We start from the raw sequence: 23,572 nt of genomic DNA, 5'->3' as shown, positions 1-23,572 counted from the left end.
GCAAAAAGTTTCTGTTTCTGTTCTGAAACAGTAATCTCTAGGTTTCTTCATTGCTTGCAGCTAATAGAATAATCCCTTGTCTGTGTTTGTATATTATAAAGTTCTAGCCAAACTAAATAAAAATTTTGGTCTTATATTTTAATTAAAAAAAAAGAAAAGCCTTCTTACTCATCAATAATTTCTAACAAAAAGGCTTATCTTGTTCTTTCTCACTTATACATTATGGACACAATCAGCTGTGAGTAGTATGGAGCTACAAGTTTAAAGAAGTGTGAAAAGCAGGACAAGTGATATGCTAAGCTTCTGGTGACCACAAACACTGAGGTTAAAGCACTAAGAGAATGTTACTGCTTTATGAAAATGCATCCTGCTTCAGGCAAAGTCCAAAACTGTCATCATACCTTTTCTTGTAAATACACAGATTTGCTTAAGCAGAGTAATTTTGACCTGAATTCCTACTATACTACATTAAAGAGTTCATGTAACTGCTGTTAACAGCAAAATAAAACAACATTAAAATAAAGAGAGTCAGCACAGAATGAGGTAGTGAATATTTTATAAAGGCCAAAATATTTAGCTCATGTGTAGGACATTGTTATTGTCACTCATTTTAAGGGATATAGCCTCTTCCCAGCATTCTGCTTCACTCAGAAAGTAAGTTAAGGCCAAATATTTATTTAGAATTTTATTAGCACCAATTAATTGTACAAAGGGGCTTTATTGTGATATTTACAACATGACAACATGCATGTAATTTTCTTTCATCAAATTCACCCCTTCTATGTTACTCTTTCTTAATTCCTCTTCCTCATTAAAAAAAAATGTTCTGGGCTGGTATTATGAATTGAATTCATGAATTCAAGTGCTGGAACTCTTGTTTAGCTTTATCGTTCAAGGTTGGTGATATAGCATTCAAACCACAATTCTAATTTTAGTTTATTGAAGATTAATTTGACATAAGAATCTCTTGGATTTGTCTGGCTTCAACCCAGGATCCTCAGATCTCAGCCTAGCAGTAGATCTGACCTAGTAGTAACTCAGAGGTGTGAGCCATTAGCGTCTGGCCCAGACTTTTCTACAGATGAACATCAGACAAAAACAGCTTCTTTATTCCTGCTGGGGAAGAAATGCAGGAGGCAGATGGCAAAGTACTAGACAGCAAAATGCAGACAACTGACTTCAGCAAAGAAGTCCATAATAAAGCTGACCTATCTTTCATATAACCCTACTCATGAGAAAAATCATACCAACACTTTGTAATTTAAATGTACTAATATTATCATGTAATGTATCCATATAATATAATCATATAGTATCATATAATATAATCAAATACTATCTACTAATATATAGTAATCATACCATATTCTATTAGTATATAAATATATGAATACTTATAGTATCAGATATTCAAACTAAAGGTTATCCCCAATGTTCAGTTTTAAACTCTGTGATATTCAGGTTTTGTTTTTCTTCTGAGTTGGGGAGGGACAGGAGTCAAGAACATACCACAATTATCCTAGAATGCATTTGTTTTGCAGTTTTCTAAAAATGATGATAAAATAAAACCTTCATCCTTGAGTTCCTTGAATATTAAAATAATGGTTCATTATTTTGAAAATGATAAAGAAGGAGCTCAGCAACCTTCTCCCTTATGCATCTAGAGTATGGCTAAATACACGGGATTAAAATACACACAGGGAGTTTGGAATCACTGAAATTGTGGTGTTAATCACTCTACTAGTAAGACAACCATTGTCATTCTAATCCAACAGTAACTTTGCCGAACATGTATTATAATGACCTCCATTTTAATGAGGAAAAAAGACTAGCAATATGAAAATGTCATGATTTGTAAAAGGTGGACTCAGAAATTTCATCCCTATTGTATATTTTGACACATCAGCTATATTGCCAAGTGAGAATAACAGGTTCTGCCTCAGGAAGTCACCAATTTTGTTTTGTAGAGGAAATTTCACAAATTTACAATAGCTTTGACCAAGTCACCCCAAGTTTTCTTTCCCCAGCTAAAAGTGGGACATAATAATAAGTTTAATTATTCTATAAACCTTGTAGAAGTGCATGAAATGCAGACAAAACAAAGTGCTCTGAAAAAAATATGCATACACACACACACACACACACACACACACACACACACACACACATGAGATTATTAATTCTCTCAAGGCAGAAACTTCCATTTCATTCTTCTCATTGGCTCAGAGTGCACTTCCAACTCCCAGTAAAGGAGTGGTAGAAGGAACCACTGCTTTCCAACAAATGGAAGTAGGTGTTTATTTTCTCATTTAATAACCTCAGTAATGTTAATGAAAAATATAGGCAATAGAGAATTGGAGATGGCAGGAAGAAGAGACTACTCTGCTAGACGCTCCATACTCTGATTTGAAAATTTATCCTCTAGTTGCAGTGCACCACACAATTATTTGAAGTGTCTTCTGTAGTTGTTAGTTTCTTCTTTGTCAACAAACAGTATTTGGTCTGCCCAGGGATAAATGCAGTACATGTCTTCTCCAGTAAGTAACTAATTTTTTCTTCCTCTTATGGATAGTGCTGATCAAAATTATGTAAAGATCCCCACATAGCATGAAATATTTTTTTAAGTTCTGACTTTTGTGCATACACATAGCTAAACTAGTATGTGTATCTTCACACACACAAAATACCTGATCATGGATGTGTCCCTCTGCACAACTGGAAGCTGAGGCACAGATGGGTGACTTACCCAGTGTCACACATCCAGTAGGATAGCTAGATTTCACTTAATGCCCAGGGGCTTGACCAATGCTAATCTCTGACCCAGGACATCAGGAATGCAAACTGCAAAGATTCAATGGTTGTTCATATGATCTTCACAGATGGATTTCTGAAGCTGGAACTGGTAGCTCATACCTGTAATCCTAGCTACCTAGGAGGTTGAGACATGGAAGATCTCAGTTCAAAGCCAGCCCTGGCATAAAAGTCTGTGGGACTTCATTTTCAGTTAACTAGCAAAATGCCACACTGGAGTTTGGTCTTAAGTGGTAAAACACTGGCATGAGCAAGCATGATTAGCAAGAGCATGAGGCCCTGATTTCAAGGCTTGTACCATCAGAGAGAGAGAGAGAATAAGAGAAAGAAGGAGAGAGGGAGAGGATAGAAGGAGAGAAAACTATCACTGTTCACTAGCATGATGATAACTCTGACTTGCCTATGTCCTAAGACCTAAAGAGGAGAGTTTTATAGTACTATATCGAAAGAACTAAAACTACCTGGCTTCCTGATAATCTTTTGGATTGATTGCCTATGCTGTCAGAATCCCCTCTCTGGTTGTAAAATAGTAATACAACCAAGGAAACACCCCTCACTGCCAAACACTTCCAACAGAGATGCTGTGTGTGATGGCAATGTTCCCTCCGGGAAGAACCCAAGGAGCTTTTTCCATATTCATCTGGATATGTGAAGACTAACCGTCTGCATATGTGAAAACTATAGATTTTCTTTTTTTAAAAAATTGTTTTTTTGTTTTGCTTTGAAATTCTTTTTTATTGTGAAAATACTGTACAGAAGGGTTACAATTACATGGGCAAGATTGTTCATAGCTACAATTAATGTTAAAAACGGAAAAATTTAACTTGTGCATAATGGCCCATGCCTTAATCCTAGCTACTCTATTAGCAGAGATTGGGAGATCATAGTTAGAGGTCACCTCAGACAAAAAGAGTTTGTGAGATCTCAACTCAGGTAAAATCTAGGTAAAAGAGTGAACTCTTGTCATCTTGGATATGTGAAAAACACAAAGTACAAAGATCACAGTTCAGGCTGGCTGATGAAGTATTGTGAGAATCCTTCTTTTAAAAATCAACAAAAGTGAAAAGGGCTAAAGATGTGTCTCAAGTGGTAGGGCATCTGCCTAGCAAGTTCAAATCCTGAATTCAAACCCTAGGACAGTAAAAACGAAGAGAGAAATAGCAATGTGTCATCAATGATGATCAGGAGCTGTGTGGCTTAAAGATCTCAGCTGCTCCAGGTAAGAGATAAGGACTGCTTTCAGGCACAGCTCATGTTCCCCACCAAATCCATAGTCTAATAGTGTGCTCTATATCCTGGTTTCTAAACTTTTTAGTCATTATTTAACCTTGTATTTTTTGAGGAAAACTATTTCACTATCCCAGAATGATAAAGTACCATAAATTTGTATTTTTACCTGAGTAGACAAATTGCTTCCTTTCTCTCTTATGTCACTCTGGAAACAATAGTTTCAAAAAATTGTCAAAATTAATATTATGGTAAGAATTTTCTCTTTTATAATAGTTCGATTCAAATATAGACTAAGCAAACTTTAAGTAAAAGGAATGTGGAAGAAAGGAGGAGACAGAAAGGAAGGAACGAAGGTAGGGAGGAAGGGAGGGAGGAAGGGAGGGAGGAAGGAAGGAAGGAAGGAAGGAAGGAAGGAAGGAAGGAAGGAAGGAAGGAAGGAGAAAAGGAAAGAAATACAGGTCTAAATTCCTACAACCCTGTCTCCATGGCTTCGTCTCTCACACTATGAAAAAAATCTGTCAATTTCAATCTGTAATAATGGCAAATAAATATTTTTCTTTACTCTGAAAATATTTACTCTTATGCATTGCTCATGCATAAGAAATGAATCTATATTATCAAATTCATGACACGATCTTACAGCAATGCTCTAAATACTGATGCCAGAGTAATTATGAAATGAATGCTTAATTTCAACAGAACTATTTTAAACCAGAAATTTAATATCACCACAAAAAGTTTATGAACTGAAGGAATTTTTGGTAGGCCAAGCAATATAATCTGAGTTTCACTATCAAAGCTAGATATATTGGCTTGGTTTATATTCTGTTATCGGGATGAAGAGTCTGGTAATAATACATTTTATTTCAATAATAAGCATAGTCCATATGAACATCTTTCTCTCATTTCCATCAGTTAACTTTCTGAAGTTAACTAGAATTTATCAGTGTAAAATCAATAGAAGACCATACAACACATTTAGATAAATTAAAATAAAATTAGTTCTATTCTTCAATTTGTGCTCACACTTTAGTAGACAATATTAACACAGCATAAAAGTAAATAAACTATATAAAGCTATAATGTAAAATTCTGAAAAGCAATCAAAAGAGTAAACAAAGCAGATATGGATTTGAAGACTGTAGTTATGAAATAAAATTATGAAAAATAATAAAATGCTTGAAAATGGATTAAAATTGAAACTAACATTCCTAATGAGTACCAGTAAAAGAACCACAATCATTTTCCCCAAAATTAGTATATTTTGTTTTGAAAAATTTTTTTGATATGTAGAATAGGTTAAATTGTTGAGTTCAACAAATTTCTTATTTTACTAAAAAGATGGGATATATTAGGTTTAATGATTATTTAAAGAGACAAGCTCTTTAATAATTATTTGTAAGAAACACCCTTGATATCTGGACAAAAATTTAGTACAATTAAATAAATTATATTTTAATGAAATCTAAGAAATGTTCAGTAAAATTCAATTTAAAAAAAAGAAAGTGCCAGGCACCGGTGGATCATGCCTGTAATGCTAGCTACCCAGGAGGTTGAGGTCTGAAGATCATGGTTCAAAGCCAGCCCAAGCAGGACAATCTGTAAGACTCCTATATACAGTAAACCATCAGAAAGCCGGAAGTTGCGCTGTGGCTCAAGTGGTAGAGTGCTCACCTTGAGCTGAAGAGCTCAGGGACAGCTTCCAGGCCCAGAGTTCAAGCCCCATGACCGACAAAAAAAAAGGAAAGGAAGCTGTGTTTTGGTGGCTCACACTTGTAATCCTAGCTACACAAAAAGTTAAGGTCTGGGGACTGTAGTTCAAAACCAGCGCAGGCAGGAAAGTTCTTGATACTATTGTCTCTCATTAACCACAAAACAAAGTCAGAGGTGGAGCTGTAGCTCAAGTGGCCCAGTACCCAGGCCCTAAGTTCAAGCCAAAGGACTGTCACAAGAAAAATACTGTCTCTTTTGACAAACAGACCGACAGAGACAGACACAAAGATACCACAGAGAAGGGAAGAAAAAGAAAAGTTAATAGGCTTGGCCATAATGGTTCACACTTGTAATCTTGGCCTCTAAGGAAGCTGAGATTTGAGGACCAGGGTTCGAAGACCAAGGTTCAAAGCCACCCTGGGGAAAACAAATCCATGAGATTCATCTTTCTAATTAACCAGGAAAAAGCTGGAAATTGAGGTGTGGCTTAATTGGCAGAGTGCTAGCTTAGAAAGAAAGAGACAAGTGAAAGCATGTGGCCCTATCCCCAGTACTGGTACAAAACAAACAAAAACAGTGGTAAAGGAAATAGGAAATGTAACTTACCCAGAGACCAAACGTATCCAAATAAATGGTTAAACTAACATAAGGTTTTAGCTTTTACAATAATGTACTTTTTGCTTCCTTAAAAAGTTGATAAAGAATAGTTCTTATTATAATATAAATTTTACTTCTTGTGATCTAATGTGCTCTGCAAATTAATTATCTTATGACTGCTATTTATAAAGGGATCAGGGAGGAAGGAAAGTACAAACAGTGTCTGAAAACTCATTTATTCAGCAACCCATACCAAAATTGTTAGGAAACAAGTGTCCTTTGTCAGCCTTTCTTGTACTTTCTTGAAATTCTTTTGCAATAAGTGATATAAAACTTTGACTGCAAATAACTCAATAAAAAGTTATTCAATATAACAGAGCTATTTACGTCTCATATTTTGGTTGATTATAATAAGGTAGTTAAAGTAGTGTTGAGTCCTGAGTTATGATCTGGGTTGCATTCATAATTTTCCAAATATTTTAATTTCTCATCCTTGAAACAGTAACATCCAAACTGATTCAGATATGATTCTGATTTTTTTGCATGTATCAAAAACAGTAATTCAATCTGGTGCTGGTAGCTCATGCCTGTAATCTTAGCTACTCAGGAGGCTAAGATACAAGGATTGCTGATCAAAGACAGCCTGAGCAGGAAAGTCTGTGAAACTACCCAGGAAAAGCTAGAAGTGGTTCTGTGGCTCAAGTGGTAGAGCATTAGCCTTTAGGAAACAAATCTCAGGGATGGAGTCCAGGCTCTGAGTTCAAGTCCAGTAATTCTAATATTTTCTATATATCTTGACAAAATGCCTAAAGTCGATTGCTCACCCAATCTACCTATTCCTACTTCTATTTACATGCTACAAATATTAACTATGAATACACAAAAACACCTTCACACATGAAGAATTGCATTCATGTAAATCTTAGAAAACATCTACTAATTTAATGAATACTGATACACAATTTTCATGATCCATGACTAAAGTTCAATATTAAGAAATACACCTCAAAAAGCTGGGTACCAGTGGATCATCCCTGAAATCCTAGCTACTCAGGAAGCTAGCATCTGAGGACCATGTTTGAAGTCTGTCTTGGCAGAAAAGTCTGTGAGACCCTTATCTCCAAGTAATCACCAAAAACAAAAACAGAAAGCTGGAAGTGGAGCTGTAGCTCAAATACTAGAGCACTAGCCTAAGCAAAAGCAGCTCAGGGACTTTGCCCAGGCCCTAATTTCAAGACACAGGACCAGCACAAAAATAAAACAAACAAACCAAAAAAGACAACTAAGGACATCTGTTTCTAAAAGAAGCATTGAAAGATTTTTTCAGCAGTATATTTTAATGAGTACCTTTTTCTATGTATTTTAATAAATACAATTCAACAATTGTCCCAAATTAGATTTCATTTCCATCTTTTATTTCTAAAAAAAATTATTTCCAATTCCTTTAAAGGTATTCAGTGTGCGCAACAGTTTTATCAAGCAACATTTTCTCCAACATCTCCATCTGCTGGCTTAGAGAAAGAGTAGATTTTTATTTGCTGACTCTAAATTTAATACTTCTAGGATTTATTTTTGTTATGTTGTGGAATTTAAATATAAAATAATTAAATTAATGTTAGCTTAGGGAAACAACTGTTTGCCAAAATTACTTCTCAAAATAGAAAGATTGTGAAGACTGTCAATATTTCCTGTTAAAAATCCTATGAGATCAGAGATCATGCTTATAATCCTTTTAGACAATTTTATTCCTAAAAGCTCTTTGTAATTGCATTGCATAACATTTTACTAAAATTCTTTAGGATATGAAACACATCATTTTCCAGGAAAATAAAATCCCACTGTTGGTCTCGTTAGCAAACTATGGGGTGTATATGTAAAGATAATATCAGATGTATTATTTTTGTAAAATTCTGGGTTATTTTTTCAGTCACTGTAATAAATTATTTGTGTTTAATAGCTCCAGGAATTCATTTTCATCATTAAAATGAAGTTCTTAGACAAGACCTCAACTGTCAATTTGCTCTGCAGGCATGAAGGCCTCCAAGTAAGAACTATTAGCAAATAGAGGGGAAAGTGAATTAGCAAAAGTGAGTTACCATAGGAAAAGCATTCATCTTGTCTCTGACAGCCAGAAGCCCTTCAATAAATACATCTTGAATGAGTGACTGTCTTCTTGAAGCTCATTGCTAATATTAGCTGATGAGTAGAGATGTTACTCTCGATTTCCCTTCTGGTTTTATGCTTTATAGTTTCTTATAATGAGAACATATGATTGAACAATTATCAAAAATATAATATTAGCACTAATTCTAGCAAACATGAAAAGGATGAAGGGGAAAAGAAGCAAAGGGAGAGTGAAAGAGAAAAGAAGGAAAGAAAGAGATAAGAAACTGGTCTTCCCTCAGGTATCCATGGAAACAAAAGAGGAACAAATATTCATTATCTCACTGTGACTGTGAACAAGGTGTGGGAGCTGGGTGTAATGTACACCCAGTTGAGAATAGAACGACTTCATTTCATTTGCACAGCCTTAAGATATTCAGTAGATCTCCTTGGATCTTTAACTCAATGTCAAACTCAGTATTTCCAGAAAAGGAATAAAATTTAGTAAACCAATTATATCACCAAACTATAAAACCCCTTTTCTTACTACATAGAATTAATCCTATGGGATTTTTATTGCTCAGTTAAAGTAAAGAACAAGCTACCTTCTAAGAAATGAGTAATGGTACATGTTATTTAATAAGGAATTTGAGAAGAATGCCTTAGGTTTATAGAAGAAATGAAGGAAAAGATGCCTTGGTGTTAGCAGTTAAAATACTTAACACTATTGATCCCACTTAACACAGGAAAGAATCATAGTTTCCATGATTTAAAAGGAAGGATGAGAAAATAAAGAATATGCATTGAAGAAAAACCTTGAGGAGAATTTAAATGATAAAAACTCAACTTGATAAATTTGACATTAGAAATGTCATTCATTTCTTAACTGTTGACTTTCTAGTGGTCATAATTCAAGTAAACATCTCTCTTCTTTATCTCTCTTCTCTCTTCTCTTGCCCCCCAATAAAGAGAGTCAAACTAGTTAACTAGTTTCGTATTTTCTATTGTCTTTAAGTAAAAAAGAAGAAGTGAAGGAAAAAATATTCCATTTCACAGATTTAGCACGTCCTAGAAGAAATTGAAACACAAAATGTGAAGTGATTTTTCTAAATTAATGAAATAATATTAACTCTAGAAAATTCTGCTCAGAATCCCTCTTTTTGTAACCATGCCTCAGTAGTTGTCTGTAGCAGTGAGGTTGCTTCTAACATGGGGGCACAGTGCTAAGATTCTGAAAACCCATGTGGGCATCTTTGAAAAACATTGGGCTCCTCCAAGAGATTTTTTTTCTGTATTATTCTAGGACGGCAATCTGAGACATGTACAATTTTTATTTTAGGTTCACTTTTTGATAAAAAAAAAGTCTTTTCGAAATGAAGATGTGATAATCCCAGCTCCTCAGAACTATGATCAATTATATTAAAATGTTCAGCTGTTTTTAATGAAATTCACATATGCTTATCACACAGATTAATTCATTAGATGAAAACTCACAGGATTACACATGATTTTAATATAGGATACACTCTAGTTACATATCTTATTTCCATGAAATTTGCATAAAAATAAACCAGCTTGAAAAATGTTAAGACTAAATCCGAAATCTAGCAGCATAGCCTGTAGTCTTTGACCATGACATAATCCCAGTAATACCACATGTATTGGAATCAGGGAAGATTTATTTTGTGTGTGTATATGTTCTTTTCTCCATGAGTTTCTCTCCTCATTTTTTACCAATGAATAAACTCCTGTTCTTGACAGCTTTTCAAATCAAGCTATTCTTTTCACAAACTACAGCTGGCAACACTTGAAAAATCAATGTACTTCCTCTACTCATGATCGTTTTTATGATTCAGTTTTGCAAAGCATTATTACACTAGTGATCATATATAGATACTTCAGATAGTTTCGTGCCAAACTAGTAATTTAGAAGAAAGGGAAATTTCCTGATATTAAATGAAATTGGGTTTTGATAGGTATGCAGAGCAAGCATGGAAGTCTTTGAAATTTAATTAAAGCAATTTATTTTGTATTTACTTGGTATGCACTAAGATTTGTAGGGAGAAATGTAACCTTTTTAGAAAAATGCACTTTAAGAGCCTCTTTCTTCCTCTCTCTCGCTCTCTCTCTTACAAACATATACACACACACACACATAGTTTCATTATTCAGTTTCAACATTAAAAAAAAAAGCCATGACACTAAAATCTTCTTAAACTGGTCTTTCATAAACCACTGAAATGTAGTATCTAAAAGGACCACAGAAAGCTCCTTGTTCTGAGTCAATGGAATTGCTCCTTGTCATCCGTGTGCCAGTCAGTCGCACACAGAGGGATGCTTTCCTGGTCCCATCAAGCTACCCACGGGCTGCGTGCTTAGCGCTAAGCATGGGAAATGATGGCACCAGTTGTTTGTCCAATGTGGGACATGGCAGTTTGGCACCTCCTGTGGTAATTTTCCTCTAACTCCATCCAGTGCCCCAGAGTGGGAGGTGAGCCATATGAAAATCCTCCCCTAATTTTTTCTCTTAAATGAAAACTGCTGCGATCAGTTCAGGAGAGAATCACTCTAGCCCAGCAGCAGGAAATGGTGGCCACTGGATAACCAGGAGCCAGGCAGTGACTGCTGCACGGTCCACGCGGGCGGGGAAAAGGGCGCACGCCTTCCTGCTGAGCCCTTCCAGTTATCTAATCGCTTGATTTCTATTGCTTTATCAGACCTTTGACAGAGCTTCCTCCCTAGTTGTGGAACCTTCCTCGCAAGCAAAGGACTAACATGGAGAGCTGCAAGGACTAAAATGGCTGATCGATGACTTCAGATTGTAAACCTCGGCCTGTTGCAACTAAATTCGAGTCCTCTTGGGCTGCCTTTGCTGGACCCAGGCTACCTGAGTACCTCGCTTTTCTGGACCGCAAGCTGGCCGCGGCCGCCCCGGTGGAATGCCCTCCCTTCCCCCTTTCAACTTCAGCTTCACAGAGCCGGAGAGGCGGCCCGCGCACCAGCCACCTCCTCCCACCTCCTCCGGGTCCCCACCACCTCCAGCCACCCGCGGGCCTGGGCCTGCACAGCCTAGCTCGCTGCTGCGCCGCGCCCCTTGGTGGGCGTTATGTAACAGCCGGATTCCAATTCTGTGAACATTGTAACAACTTGTCTCCTCGACCAGGAGAATTGGCGGGGGCCGTGGCATGAGTTGGAGCAGAGGTAGAGCCTGAATCTCAGGCATCAGGGTTCCGGCAGTCCCTCCTGGGATCTGTCCAACAGCCCCACAGCGCGCCCTGGGGAACAACGTGTTCCCTGTTGGCAGGGTGCCAGCAGGCGCACAAAAGGGGAGGGCTAGGAGAGCCTTTGTGGGGCATTAAAGACCAGTGAGATATCCCCAAACCCAAAAAAGACGCCCAACTCCAGCCTCTCCCCAGCACCCTGGTGCACACACTCTTCAATGCCTAGGAACCCCTGTTTGTCTCCCCATCAGTCAGCGGGGGTCCCGGAGATTACAGCTGCCCTGGCACGCACCTCGAATGCAGCCACTCACACCCACACACCGACACACACACCGACACACACACACCGACACACACACACCGACACACCGACACACCGACACACCGACACACACACACACACACACACACACACACACACACACACACCAGCCCACACTGGAAATCGCTAGCTCTCCGCGTGCAGCCCCGGAGAGGAGAAACATGAATATTCATGACTTACAAGCATTGGTGACTGCGAAGCTGTTGGCTACCTCCAAATTGTCGATGTGAGGTGTCAGTCTGAACTCCGAAGTGGAAAACTGAACCATCCCTACGCGAAATGCACTGTATTCTTGGTCGGCGCCCCTCGGAAACAACCCCCCTGCAAAGAACAAACCAGCGAGAGAACCGAGTCAGTGGCTGGGAGAGAAAGCCTGAGCCCCCGGGACCCGGCAGCCCGGGTAGTGTCTAATTCATGTTAACAGGAAGAATAAACACATTCACGGGTGCGAACGAAAGGTAGCCATGGGGTCAAGACAGGAATAAGACTGAAGTTAAGGTAAGCAGTTGGGAAAGGTCATTCTCCTTTCCTTCCAATGTTAAGCTTTGCATTCTGACCCCTGGAGAATCCCTGCAAACTGGGAGACATCGGGGAGGCAGAAAGATTTAATACAATTTGGAGACCCAAAATGAAAAAAACCTTTTTCTTTATTGTATAAAAGACACAGTCGTTCCTCCTGTGCTTCATCCCAAGAAAATCATGTACATTCTAGGTAATTTAAATCTGGAATGCAGTCAAGGTATGACATAAGTCTACATGACATGAATTAATTTGTCCACTGTGAACAAAGATTACCACCAAATTATGCACAATTCAAAAGCAAAGCACAAAGGGTACCTACCTATCTGTATGCTGTTGGAAGAGACACCAAAAATCAGTCCCCATAAAACAGGAGAAAGGAGGACAGAAATATGCATAATCTTTTGCATTTCCAAGAAAAGTAGAGCATCCACAAAATACCCCCTCTTTTTTTTTTCTTTTCCTCCTCTTCCTTCTCTGGTCGTTTTTTTCAGTACATTAGATCCTCTGCATTTTGAGACAACAATTTAGCACCAAGCTGCTAAAAATCTGAAGTGGAGGCAGAAGAATGCCTATCTCCCAGGTCCTGCCGGTGGCTCGTGTTGCCCTGCGCCCTGTCCCCCGCTCCCGAAGTCCGGAGGATTGGCTGAATGCAGTTTTCGGTGGAGCTGTCGCTGTGGTCCCAGTGTCTCCGAATATTCAGCACCCTCCCATGCACTCACACACATTCACCCTCTCTCGCTCTCTCTTCTCCCTCTCTCCTCTCTCACACACGCGCGCGCGCGCACACACACACACACACACACATACACACTCACACACGCGCGCACAGAGCCAAGTCACCGAGAGGGGCCGGCAATCCCGGGCGCGCGTGCGCGGATGGTGACAGGCAGGGGGCGCGCTCTCTCTCCCACCCCTCCCCCGCACAGCGCCCGACACCCCGCACAGCCCCCGAGAAAGCGCTGCACCGAACCCTGAAGCCTGTGCTCCTAGGAGAGACTTCGGGTCTCCTGAAGCTGTCGCGCCCACCGAGCGCGCATCTGAATTTCAGCACCGAGGACAGCGCCTCGCTCCCGCCTGGAGCTACCACTGCATCTCTCTCTGCTGCAGCTGCTGAGATGCTCCAACCCCGACCAAATGCTGCAAAGCTGATTTCCGGCCGCTGGGCAGGAGAAGTCGACTTGCAGATTGTAGTTGGCGGTGGAGCGATTTCTGGGCAGGCCTTGCTGTTTTAGGTGAAAAGTAATTTTGCATTTTGTCCTCAATCTCTTATGAAAACTCAATCTAGAAATGCTGTCATCGCCTGACATGAAAAGCAAACAAGCAAATTAAATACCTATCCCAGTGAAGTGTCCCCATATTAGAAACTTTGGCTTCATGTGATGTAGTCACGATCCAGGGGCTGGAAGAACACTAACATTCTAACCCTGAAAGCCTCAATTTGTAGAGGAGAGTGTCCAGATCGAAATCCCATCCTTAAAGCGCATTCTGCTGGACTGTGATGCTCCCTTGCAGACCTTAACTGCCTGCTGATGGCTTTGGCAGCCTTCACTGAAGATTTCTTTACAGGTTGCTTATGGCAGTTTAAACTTAGCTCCTTCACTGGCCTTTTTTTATATGGCTTAAAAGAAAAGATAGGCTCTGGCCTTGGGTGGAAGCATGATCATATTATCATGTTCATATCAAATTCTTTAGAACTGAAATGAAAATATTTTTTTCCACCTTAGGACATTATACGCACATATGAGCATTACAGGTAGGTAGTTAGGTAGGTAGACAGACAGACAGACCGACAGACAGACAGACAGACCGACAGACAGACAGACAGACAGACAGACAGACAGACAGACAGACAGACAGACAGACAGACAGACAGACAGACAGATAGATAGATAGATAGATAGATAGATAGATAGATAGATAGATAGATAGAAAGATAGAAAGATAGATAGATAGATACAATAGAGAAACATGGCTTTTAGATACTTTTTTTTCTGTTGCTCTCCAAGTTGCTCATCAATCTATCCCTTGGAACCTGCTGTGGCAATTCTCTGCTGCTTCAGATATTCCCTCACTATATTGTGTGCCCTCTGTGGTTTTAAACCAAGAAATATAAGAGGACTCATTTCATGGAACTGTTTCCAAGGGCCTGAAGATTAAAGAAATACCACACAGAGAAGAATCTTCTAATAGTCCAAACTGTCACGAGAGTCATTTTATCATCTCACCTTCTTGTGGGACTGTAGCAGTAATATCACATCTGTCACTTTCCATGGAACAGATTAACTCACACTTGTGCTGTAGTCACACTAGGTCTCAATTGTCCCATTTGAAAAATGAGATAGGTTCAAAGTAGCTTTTGTTGTTCTTAAATCCTGCTCTGTGATTCTTAAATGATGACCCTTCATACATAGATATTTGTGAACCAGGAAATCAAAATATGTGTAATCTGTTAGTAAGTTTATATGTCATACTAGTTTTATCACCAACACTTTATTTCAGCTGCTTTATTTACACTGTAATTAAAGCAGATTATTTGAATCAGCAGACACTTAGCATTTTATAATTTAACACATAAAAATTGTAAGAGATACACATTATATGCATATTTTCAATAATGTAACAGAAAGAATAATTCAACAAATCATGTATACTTAATCACTACTTATAAGAGAAGAGTTAAAATAATCTGAAATGATTTTTTGAAAGGAAAAAGTTTCAAAAATGGGTTATAGTACATAGCAAAATAAAATTTGTCTTCAGTAATTCAACTGGTACTCCATTAACCTGTGTTCACAACTTGGTTATGAATTTATCTTTCATAGGTGGGAAAATACTAGTATGCTTTGGTATAATTATAGGAATATAATCATTTATAAAGTTTTTTCAGTTTATTCTGTCTGCTTATAAAATAGTACCCAAGCACAGAATTCTTTCAATTTATGTGCAACATATTTAAATTGATGGAAGTAAATGGTTATGTAAAAGATAATAAAGAACTGAAATTTAGTTTTCATAGTCAAAGTTGTTTCCTAAACACTGAAACATCCTATGTCTAGAATATTTATCTTAAGTTAGTACTAACAAGTTCAAATTGTAAATCGCAAGACAATTTGCAAAGAAAGTTCACCGTTTTCTGCCCTCTACTGTTCAATTTTGGCAACTTAAGTTGTTTCTGATGAAACAATGATTTACAATTAAAAAATAGAAGAAATTAAATACTACTAGCTTATTAGTTGTTTTCCCTGTTAGTTGGTCAATTATTGCTATTGTTTTCTGTGTGTTTAAATCTAATTTTTAGCATCGTGGCTGAAAACAACCGTTATACATAAAGTTTTAATTTTTGTTTTACCCCAGTTTTGTTTTAATATAAGAACAATATATCATTTCATTAAAATTTTTCCTTATAAGGATTTGAAATATGCTTACCATTTTTCACAGTTTTATTCATTTTTTGTTGTTCTACAATAAAACCCTTGTGCATAAATGAACCCTGTTGTGTTTGGTTAGGAAGGAAAGGGTGAAATTTTGGACTGTCAGGACATTCTTCTAGCTGTCTGCATTATCAAAACTTCATTATGAATGCTAGTGCCATAGTTCTTCTTGGCAAAGCCTGACCCACATGGAGGTCACCACTTCCTTTCCAATTTATCCACTGGAATTTTGAAAATGCAGGACTTCTGACAGGTGAGGGCAGTTCAGCATTTAAGAAAAAAAGCTTCATGCCCCTGTCAGCAGGAGCTAGAGGAAAAGAAGCTACTATAAAAGGAGCCCTGCTCCAAAGGAAGGCCTATCTGTTGAATATACAGAGATATGTGTTTGAGGGAACTTTGTTTCTGTTTAATATAAATAAATTATGCTGATATATTCAGATGAAGATAATATTAGTTACATTTTATTAAAAATTATTGACCCAAAGATCAATTTTATGACTTCAGAATACATATCTAAAAGCTATGTGTGTGTGTGTGTGTGTGTGTGTGTGTGTGTGTATTCATATGTGTGTATAATGTCCTAAAATGGAAAATAAATATTTTCACTTTAGGTTTAATGAATTTGAGATATGAACTTTTATTCATTCTGGCCATATAGGTAGCAATAAAATACCAGATATATTTATTGGAACACAGTGTTCTCATTTATTACTCTATTTAGCAAACTATTAAACAATATTCCAACTATTGTACTTGATACAGTGGATAACCAAGATTAAAATCATGTGACAAAAGCAATAAAAGGTCAAAAAGAGACAAATCACTAAGGCAGTCACACATTATTCTGGAGTTCACAGAAAGATGATGATCATCAAAAGCTGATATTGGCTGAGCACTTATAGCTCAAACCTATAATCCTAGTTAATCAAGAGGCTGAGATCACAGCTGAAATCCAGCTCAGGAAAGGAAAGTCTGTGAGACTCTTATCTTGTTATCTCCAATTAACCAGCAAAAAAACTGTGCTCAAATGGTAGAATATTAGCTTTGGGGATGGGAGGAAGGGGGAAGCGCAAAGTCAGAAAACAGGCCCTGAGCTCAAGCCTCAGGACAGGCACAAAAGAAAAGAAAAAAGAAAAAAAAAGCTGAAACTGAATAGAGTCTAGTAGAGTTTATTTAAAGCTGTGATTCTGCACAGGAAAACAGTATATAGAAATGCAATGGAGCACTAGCCTTGAGCAAAAGAAATTCTGGACAGAACCCAGGCCCAGAGTCTAAGGCACAGGATGGTAAGAAAAAAGCAAAAAAACAAAACAAACAAACAAAAAACACCAGCAAGGCAGAGATCCCAGCAAGGCAGGTAGTGACAGAATAAGCAAAACCAAGTACACACACACACACACACACAGTGTTATATGAAAAAAGGAACCAGGTTGAAGGTTAAAAGTAGGTGAGGTTTCTATTTTTTATTTGAGATTAAAGTTTTTGGAACTGCTCTAAAGAAACATTGAAAAGAGAGAGACCATTAAGGAGGCTATGTTTCTGGATCAGGTTATGGCAGCAGATCAGGTTATGGCAGCCAGAATTAATAGAGAAAAGGTACAAATGATAATGAAAGTTGCTTTCAGGAAATATTTATGATGGAAACTTAGGAGAACTTGTCAGTGAACTTGAATATGATGAAGGTAAAGGAGATGAAGAAGCAAAGATCAGTTCCTTAGCAAAGGTTGAGGTTCAACAAGATGATTGTCTCACAAAAGTAATTGGAGTACAAGGGAAAGAAAATTTGAGGCTAAGTGATGAAATAAGATCTCCAGATATTGGGTTTAGAGTTGATGAGATAAAATCACTGAACTATTTATTGTTAGATCAAACTCTGCTCCTCAGGAAAGAGGCATCATGTAGCAACTAATTCTTGAGACTCATCAGCCCATGTGGTTCCATATGACAGTTACTATTTCATTAAAAAATGTCAGACATGTTTAAGAAACAAAAAAACCCAGATTGTATATAATGAACATAGGTATGTATAATGCTGTTAAACATATGATAATTTTTTCCTTTAAAGTTGGTCCAAGGCCTACTCACAAATAGGTCTGCTAAATTATTTTCCATTTTACTTTTCTTCTTTTTCCTCTTCTTCCTCCTCCTCCACCTCATCCTTTTCTTCTTCTTCTTCTTCTTCTTCTTCTTCTTCTTCTTCTTCTTCTTCTTCTTCTTCTTCTTCTTCTTCTTCTTCTTCTTCTTCTTCTTCTTCTTCTTCTTCTTCTTCTTCTTCTTCTTCTTCTTCTTCTTCTTCTTCTTCTTCTTCTTCTTCCTCTTCTTCTTCTTCCTCTTCTTCCTCCTCCTCCTCCTCCTCCTCCTCCTCCTCCTCCTCCTCCTCCTCCTCCTCCTCCTCCTCCTCCTCCTCCTCCTCCTCCTCCTCCTCTTCCTCCTCCTTCTTCTTCTTCTTCTTCTTCCTCCTCTTCTTCCTCCTCTTCCTCTTCCTCTTCCTCCTTCTCCTCCTTTCCTCACTCTCCTTTTCCTCCTCACTCTCTCTCCTCCTTTTCTTGTTCCTCCTCCTCCTCCTCCTCCTCTTGCTCCTCCTCCTCTTCCTCCTCTTGCTTTTGCTTCTTTAACAGTTCTATAGTTTGAACTAAGGTCTTCCTATTTGCTAGGCAGCCGTTCTACTGTTTCATATTTTGTCCGTGGATTGCAATTTGCTATTTGTTCTTCCTATGTACATGGGATGACAGGTGCATACTGCCATGAGACAGAATATCTTAAATATTTTGCTGGAGGAACTACAGCAGGGATCTTCCAGATTTCTGCCTTCTGAGTACCTAGGATTATAAGAATGAGCCACCGATACCCTGCTCTCATTGTTTTTTTTTTGTTTTTTAATACATTTTTATTGTAAAAATGCTATATAGATGGGTCACAGTTACATGAGCAAAGTAATGTGTACATTTCCTTTCAAGCATTCTCCTTTGTCTCTCATTGTATTTAAGTGGAGCAAGATATTAAGATTATTTCTGAAGCAACCAGAATACTATATACTTTTCAGTTTTTAGAATTGTTCTAGCATTTTATCATAGTCATACACAAAACAAAATAAAAATTTTATCTGCTTTGTTTGTCCTTAAAATACTAAAACATTTGTCAATTACTCTATCAACCCACTATCCATCACTATTGTACTTAAATTACATAATCTGTATCATAAACCAGTATCTAACCATAAGTATATTTCTTCCTCCTTTCCTTCCTTCCTTCCTTCTTTTCTTTTCTTTTTTTTTCTGATCCTGGGGTTTGAACTCAGGACCTGGGTAGTGTCCCTGAGAGTTTTGCTCATGGCTAGCACTCAACCACCTGAGCTATGACTGCAATTCAGCTTTTTTGGTGCAAAATTGGAGAAAAACTTTTTATGGACTTTTCTGCCTTGGCTGTTTTGAGCCAAGATTCTCAGATCTCAGCTTCTTGAATAGCTAGGATTAGAGTCATGAGATACCAGTGCTCGTCTTCTTTTTCCTTTTTTTTTTTTTTAACAAATACACTGGATTCTCAATGGGTGACACTAAAAATTATGTTAGGAGGCTTGTCAACAATACACATGGGCTGGATGGAATGTCTTACAATCCCAACAAGTCAAGAAATAGAAATTGAAAGGATCATGATTCAAGGCCATGCTGGCTGAAAATCATTAGTAAGATGTCATCCCAACCAATAGCTGGGCATCATGGTACATTCCTGTCATTCCAGCTATACAGGAAGTATAACTATATAAATAAGAGCGTCATGGTCCAATCCAACCTAGGAATAAATAAAATATCCTACTCAAAAAAATAACAGAAAGGGATAAGGTTGTTGCTCAAGTGATAGTTTAACTCCTGGTGCCAAGAAAAATAGCTGCAAGGACAGGCACTATTGGTTCATACCTATAATCCTAGATACTCAGGAAACTGACAACAGAGAATGGCAGTTCCAAGTCAGCCTGGGCCAGAAAGTTTATGAGTCTCTTATCTCCAAGTAAGCACAAAAAAACTACAAGCAGAGTTATGGCTCAAGTGATAGAGTGTTAGGCTTGAGCAATAGAAAGCCTAGGAACAGTACCCCAACCCTGAGTTCAAGCCCCAGGATTGGAACAAAGACACACACAAACACACACACTCACTAACTGCAATAGTTTTCATATGTAATCGATTAAAGGTATCAATTGTTAGTCACAAGGAGAGACATTGTAACATTGAAAAGATGGTAGAATAGAAAACCTGACTCTCTGATTCTCCACTGATTCAATGATATGAAGATCATTTTCCTTTAGGAGAGAAATTCCAAAACTATTTGAGAATATCTTGTATCCAAAGTAAGCACAACAGCCACATTGAAGTCAGTAGAAAATTTTTAGACATGTTCTTACTACTGTTCCACACATCACATAACACTGTATCATCTGCAGAAACCCTCTGCCCCAAGATGAAGCTTTTCTCTGAGAAAAAAAAAATGACTCTAATTTTTTGAGTGCTATGATGGCCACTGATTTCTGTCTTTGAGGACTTAGAATATACTAGAATCCTTGGAACTACAAAAAACAAAAATGGTGCTCTAAAGTAGTGTGGAAACTCACAGAGCTTATCTTTTTGGCTCAGCACAGATATCTGAAATACTCTCCAAGGAATAATGTTTAAGAGGTTAGTCTCCAATGCAACAATATTCACAGATGAGACTTTGGGAAGGGAGTTAGAGGATTAGGATTCTAACCTTATCAATGAATTAATCCATTCATCCATTTATAATATGATGAAATATTGAATAAGGTGACACCTGGTTGAAGGGAGTGGATTCTTGAGAAATGTATCCTACTTCTTGTCCCTGGTCTTTTTCCTCTCTCTTTCTCTCCTTTCTCTTTCTGTCTTTTACTCTCTGTCTCTCCCTGGCTTTCATGACGTGAACAGTTTTTTTCTATTACATGCTCTGCCTCACTGTGGGTCCAGAAACAATAGAATATCATAAGCTTCAATTTCTGATATTGTAAGCCAAAGTAATTATTTCTTCTTTACGTTTCTCAGGTATTTTAGTTCCAACCACAGAATGATAAACACATTGAGTTAAAGACCACAGCTCCCAACTTCTCAAATGTTTCCCTCCTTGTGGAGAGGGAATGAGCATTCAATATTCCAGCTTCCTCTGTTACTAAATGAGAAAATGGCTTCTATCTTACCTGTCTGAGTAAGCATATGTAACCCAGCAGACTAGATATTCTTGGACAAAGAACAAAGACAGTAATCCAGATCAAAACAACAGATTAAAAGACTCACAGAATCTCTGAGTAGGCTGATGAGTGAAGTTTTTTTTTCCTGTACAAAGTCAATTGGTGAAGACGATGAGAGATAATTTTCCTAATGCATAGATACCAACCTAAAGAGATTAGGGGGAAAGAAAAAGTAAATCTGACCTAACAAAGGAGCAATAAATTCCCAGAAACCGTTCTTAATATAATGGAGATATATAAATAACTTCACACAAAATTTAAACTAAAAATCATAAAATGTTCTGAAGAACATAATTAAAGTGAAAATTTCAACAATGGGACATAAAATTTAAAAGGAACCAATTAAAAAGCATGAAACTCAAGAATACAATAACTGACTGGGGGAAGAATCTAAAAAATCTGAAGTTGTTTGGGTCAAGTAGAAGAATTAAATTGTAAAATAGCATTTAAAAACCATTCAGAAAAAAAATAGAATGGGAGATAGACAGTCTCTTCAGTAAATGGTGCTAGCAAAATTGTTTAAACCCTGTAGAAAACTAAAGCTAGTTCCATATATATCACCCTGCACCAGAATCAACTCCAAATGGATCAAAGACCTCAGAGTCAAAGAAGACACACTAAAAGCATTAAAGGAAGGAATAGGAGAAACTCTAGGGCTCTTTAACACAGGCCAAAATTTTCTTAATAGAAACCCAGTAACACAACACATCAAAGAAAGTTTGGACAAATGGGATTGCATGAAACTGCAGAGCTTCTGCATGGCAAAGGACATAGCTAGCAAGATCAATGGAAAGCCCGTGAATTTGGAGATCTTCACTAGCCATACAATGGACAAGGGTCTTATATCTAAAATATACTTAGAACTCAAAAAATTAAATCCCCCAACAACAAAAACTCAAAGAAACAGCTGCCTAATTAATAAGAGGGTTAAAGACTTAAAGAGAGACTTCTCTGAAGGTGAAATAAGAATGGCCAATAGACACATGAAGAAATGCTCAACTTCTGTAGCCATGAAAGAAATGCAGATCAAGACAACATTGAGATTCCACCTCACCCCAGTTAGAATGGCTAGAATCAAGAAATCTAATAACAACAGATGCTGGAGGGGATGAGGTCAAAAGGGAATCCTACTGCATTGTTGGTGGGAATGTAAACTTGTTCAACCACATTGGAAAGCAGTATGGAGGTTCCTCAAAAGACTCCACATAGAGTTCCCCTATGACCCAGCAATCCCACTTTTGGGCATTTACCCAAATGATCACAAACAAGGTCATACCAAAACTTCCAGCATAACCACGTTTATCACAGCATTATTCACCATAGCTAATATATGGAACCAACCCAGATGCCCCTCAGTAGATGAATGGATGAAGAAAATGTGATATATGTATATGTAATGGAATTCTATGCCTCCATCAGAAAGAATGACATTGTGACATCGTCCCATTTGTTAGGAAATGGAAAGACTTGGAAAACATTATATTAAGTGAAGTAAACCAGGCCCAAAGAAACATAGGTCCCATGGTTTCCCTTATTTGCAATAACTAGTACATGTCTAGATCAAGAAGAAAAGGTCAAAAGCTTGGTACATAAGACCATATAAGATGATGTTAAGTGAAATGAACCCCAAGGCAGGGACAAAAGTGGTTTTTTTTTTTTTCTTGCTATTGTTTTTAATGTACTTATAATGCATTATGTGATTCTTTTTTTTAATTTAATTTTATTTTATTTGAGAACATACTGTACAGAGGGGTTACAATTACAAGGGCAGGATAATGCATACATTTCTTACCAAGCATTGCAGCCTCCTCATTTGTTTATCCTTCACCTACCTTCCCAACCTCCCCCCTCCCCCCCCCACCCAATCCTTCCCCCCCCTCCCCCCCTCCACACCGACATTGTAAAGCTCGTTTTTGACATGACATTTTGTACTTCTCATTGTTGCAACAGGTCCACCTGAATCCTTAAACGACTTGTTTGTCCCCATCTCCTCCACAAGTTATACTGACATCAAATATAGTGAAAGCAGGGGTTACACTGTGGGGGAGGGACATACAAAGCAACAAAGAAATAATCTTATAAATGCGTTAGAAACACATGCATGAAAGAAAAAAAACAACATTAAAATACATATTTAAGGGTTCGTTTTCCTAACATCACATTATCTGATCTTTTCCGCTTGACTCATACATATACTAGATATTGCAAATAAGGGAAACCATAGGACCTATGTTTCTTTGGGCTTGGCTTACTTCACTTAATATAATTTTTTCCAAGCCTTTCCATTTCCTAACAAATGGGGAAATGTCATTCTTTCTGGTGGAGGCATAGAATTCCATTGTGTATATCTACCACATTTTCTTGATCCATTCAT

At 37.7% G+C, this 23,572-nt stretch overlaps 1 protein-coding gene across 5 annotated transcripts in view; it reads right to left on the bottom strand.

The window, feature by feature from the left end:
- Gria2 (glutamate ionotropic receptor AMPA type subunit 2) overlaps positions 1-13,002 on the bottom strand; it is a 139,299-nt gene extending 126,297 nt beyond the window's left edge. For 4 of the 5 annotated variants that reach the window (XM_042668393.1, XM_042668395.1, XM_042668394.1 and 1 more), the window contains exons 1-2: positions 12,839-12,926; positions 12,178-12,318 (exon numbers count right to left, since the gene is read on the bottom strand). In XM_042668393.1, the coding sequence (XP_042524327.1) occupies positions 12,178-12,318; positions 12,839-12,926 (229 nt within the window). Of the gene's footprint in view, positions 1-12,177; positions 12,319-12,838 lie in introns of all 5 variants that reach the window. The other variant, XM_042668397.1, reaches the window with a different exon arrangement.
- Positions 13,003-23,572: the final 10,570 nt, after the last annotated feature.

This window comes from Dipodomys spectabilis, unplaced genomic scaffold (assembly GCF_019054845.1).
Source record: "Dipodomys spectabilis isolate Male_0828 unplaced genomic scaffold, ASM1905484v1 ptg000436l, whole genome shotgun sequence".
Taxonomy (NCBI): domain Eukaryota; kingdom Metazoa; phylum Chordata; class Mammalia; order Rodentia; family Heteromyidae; genus Dipodomys; species Dipodomys spectabilis.
Note: the sequence above shows the minus strand (reverse complement) of the source record. Positions and strands in the feature narration are given on the sequence as shown.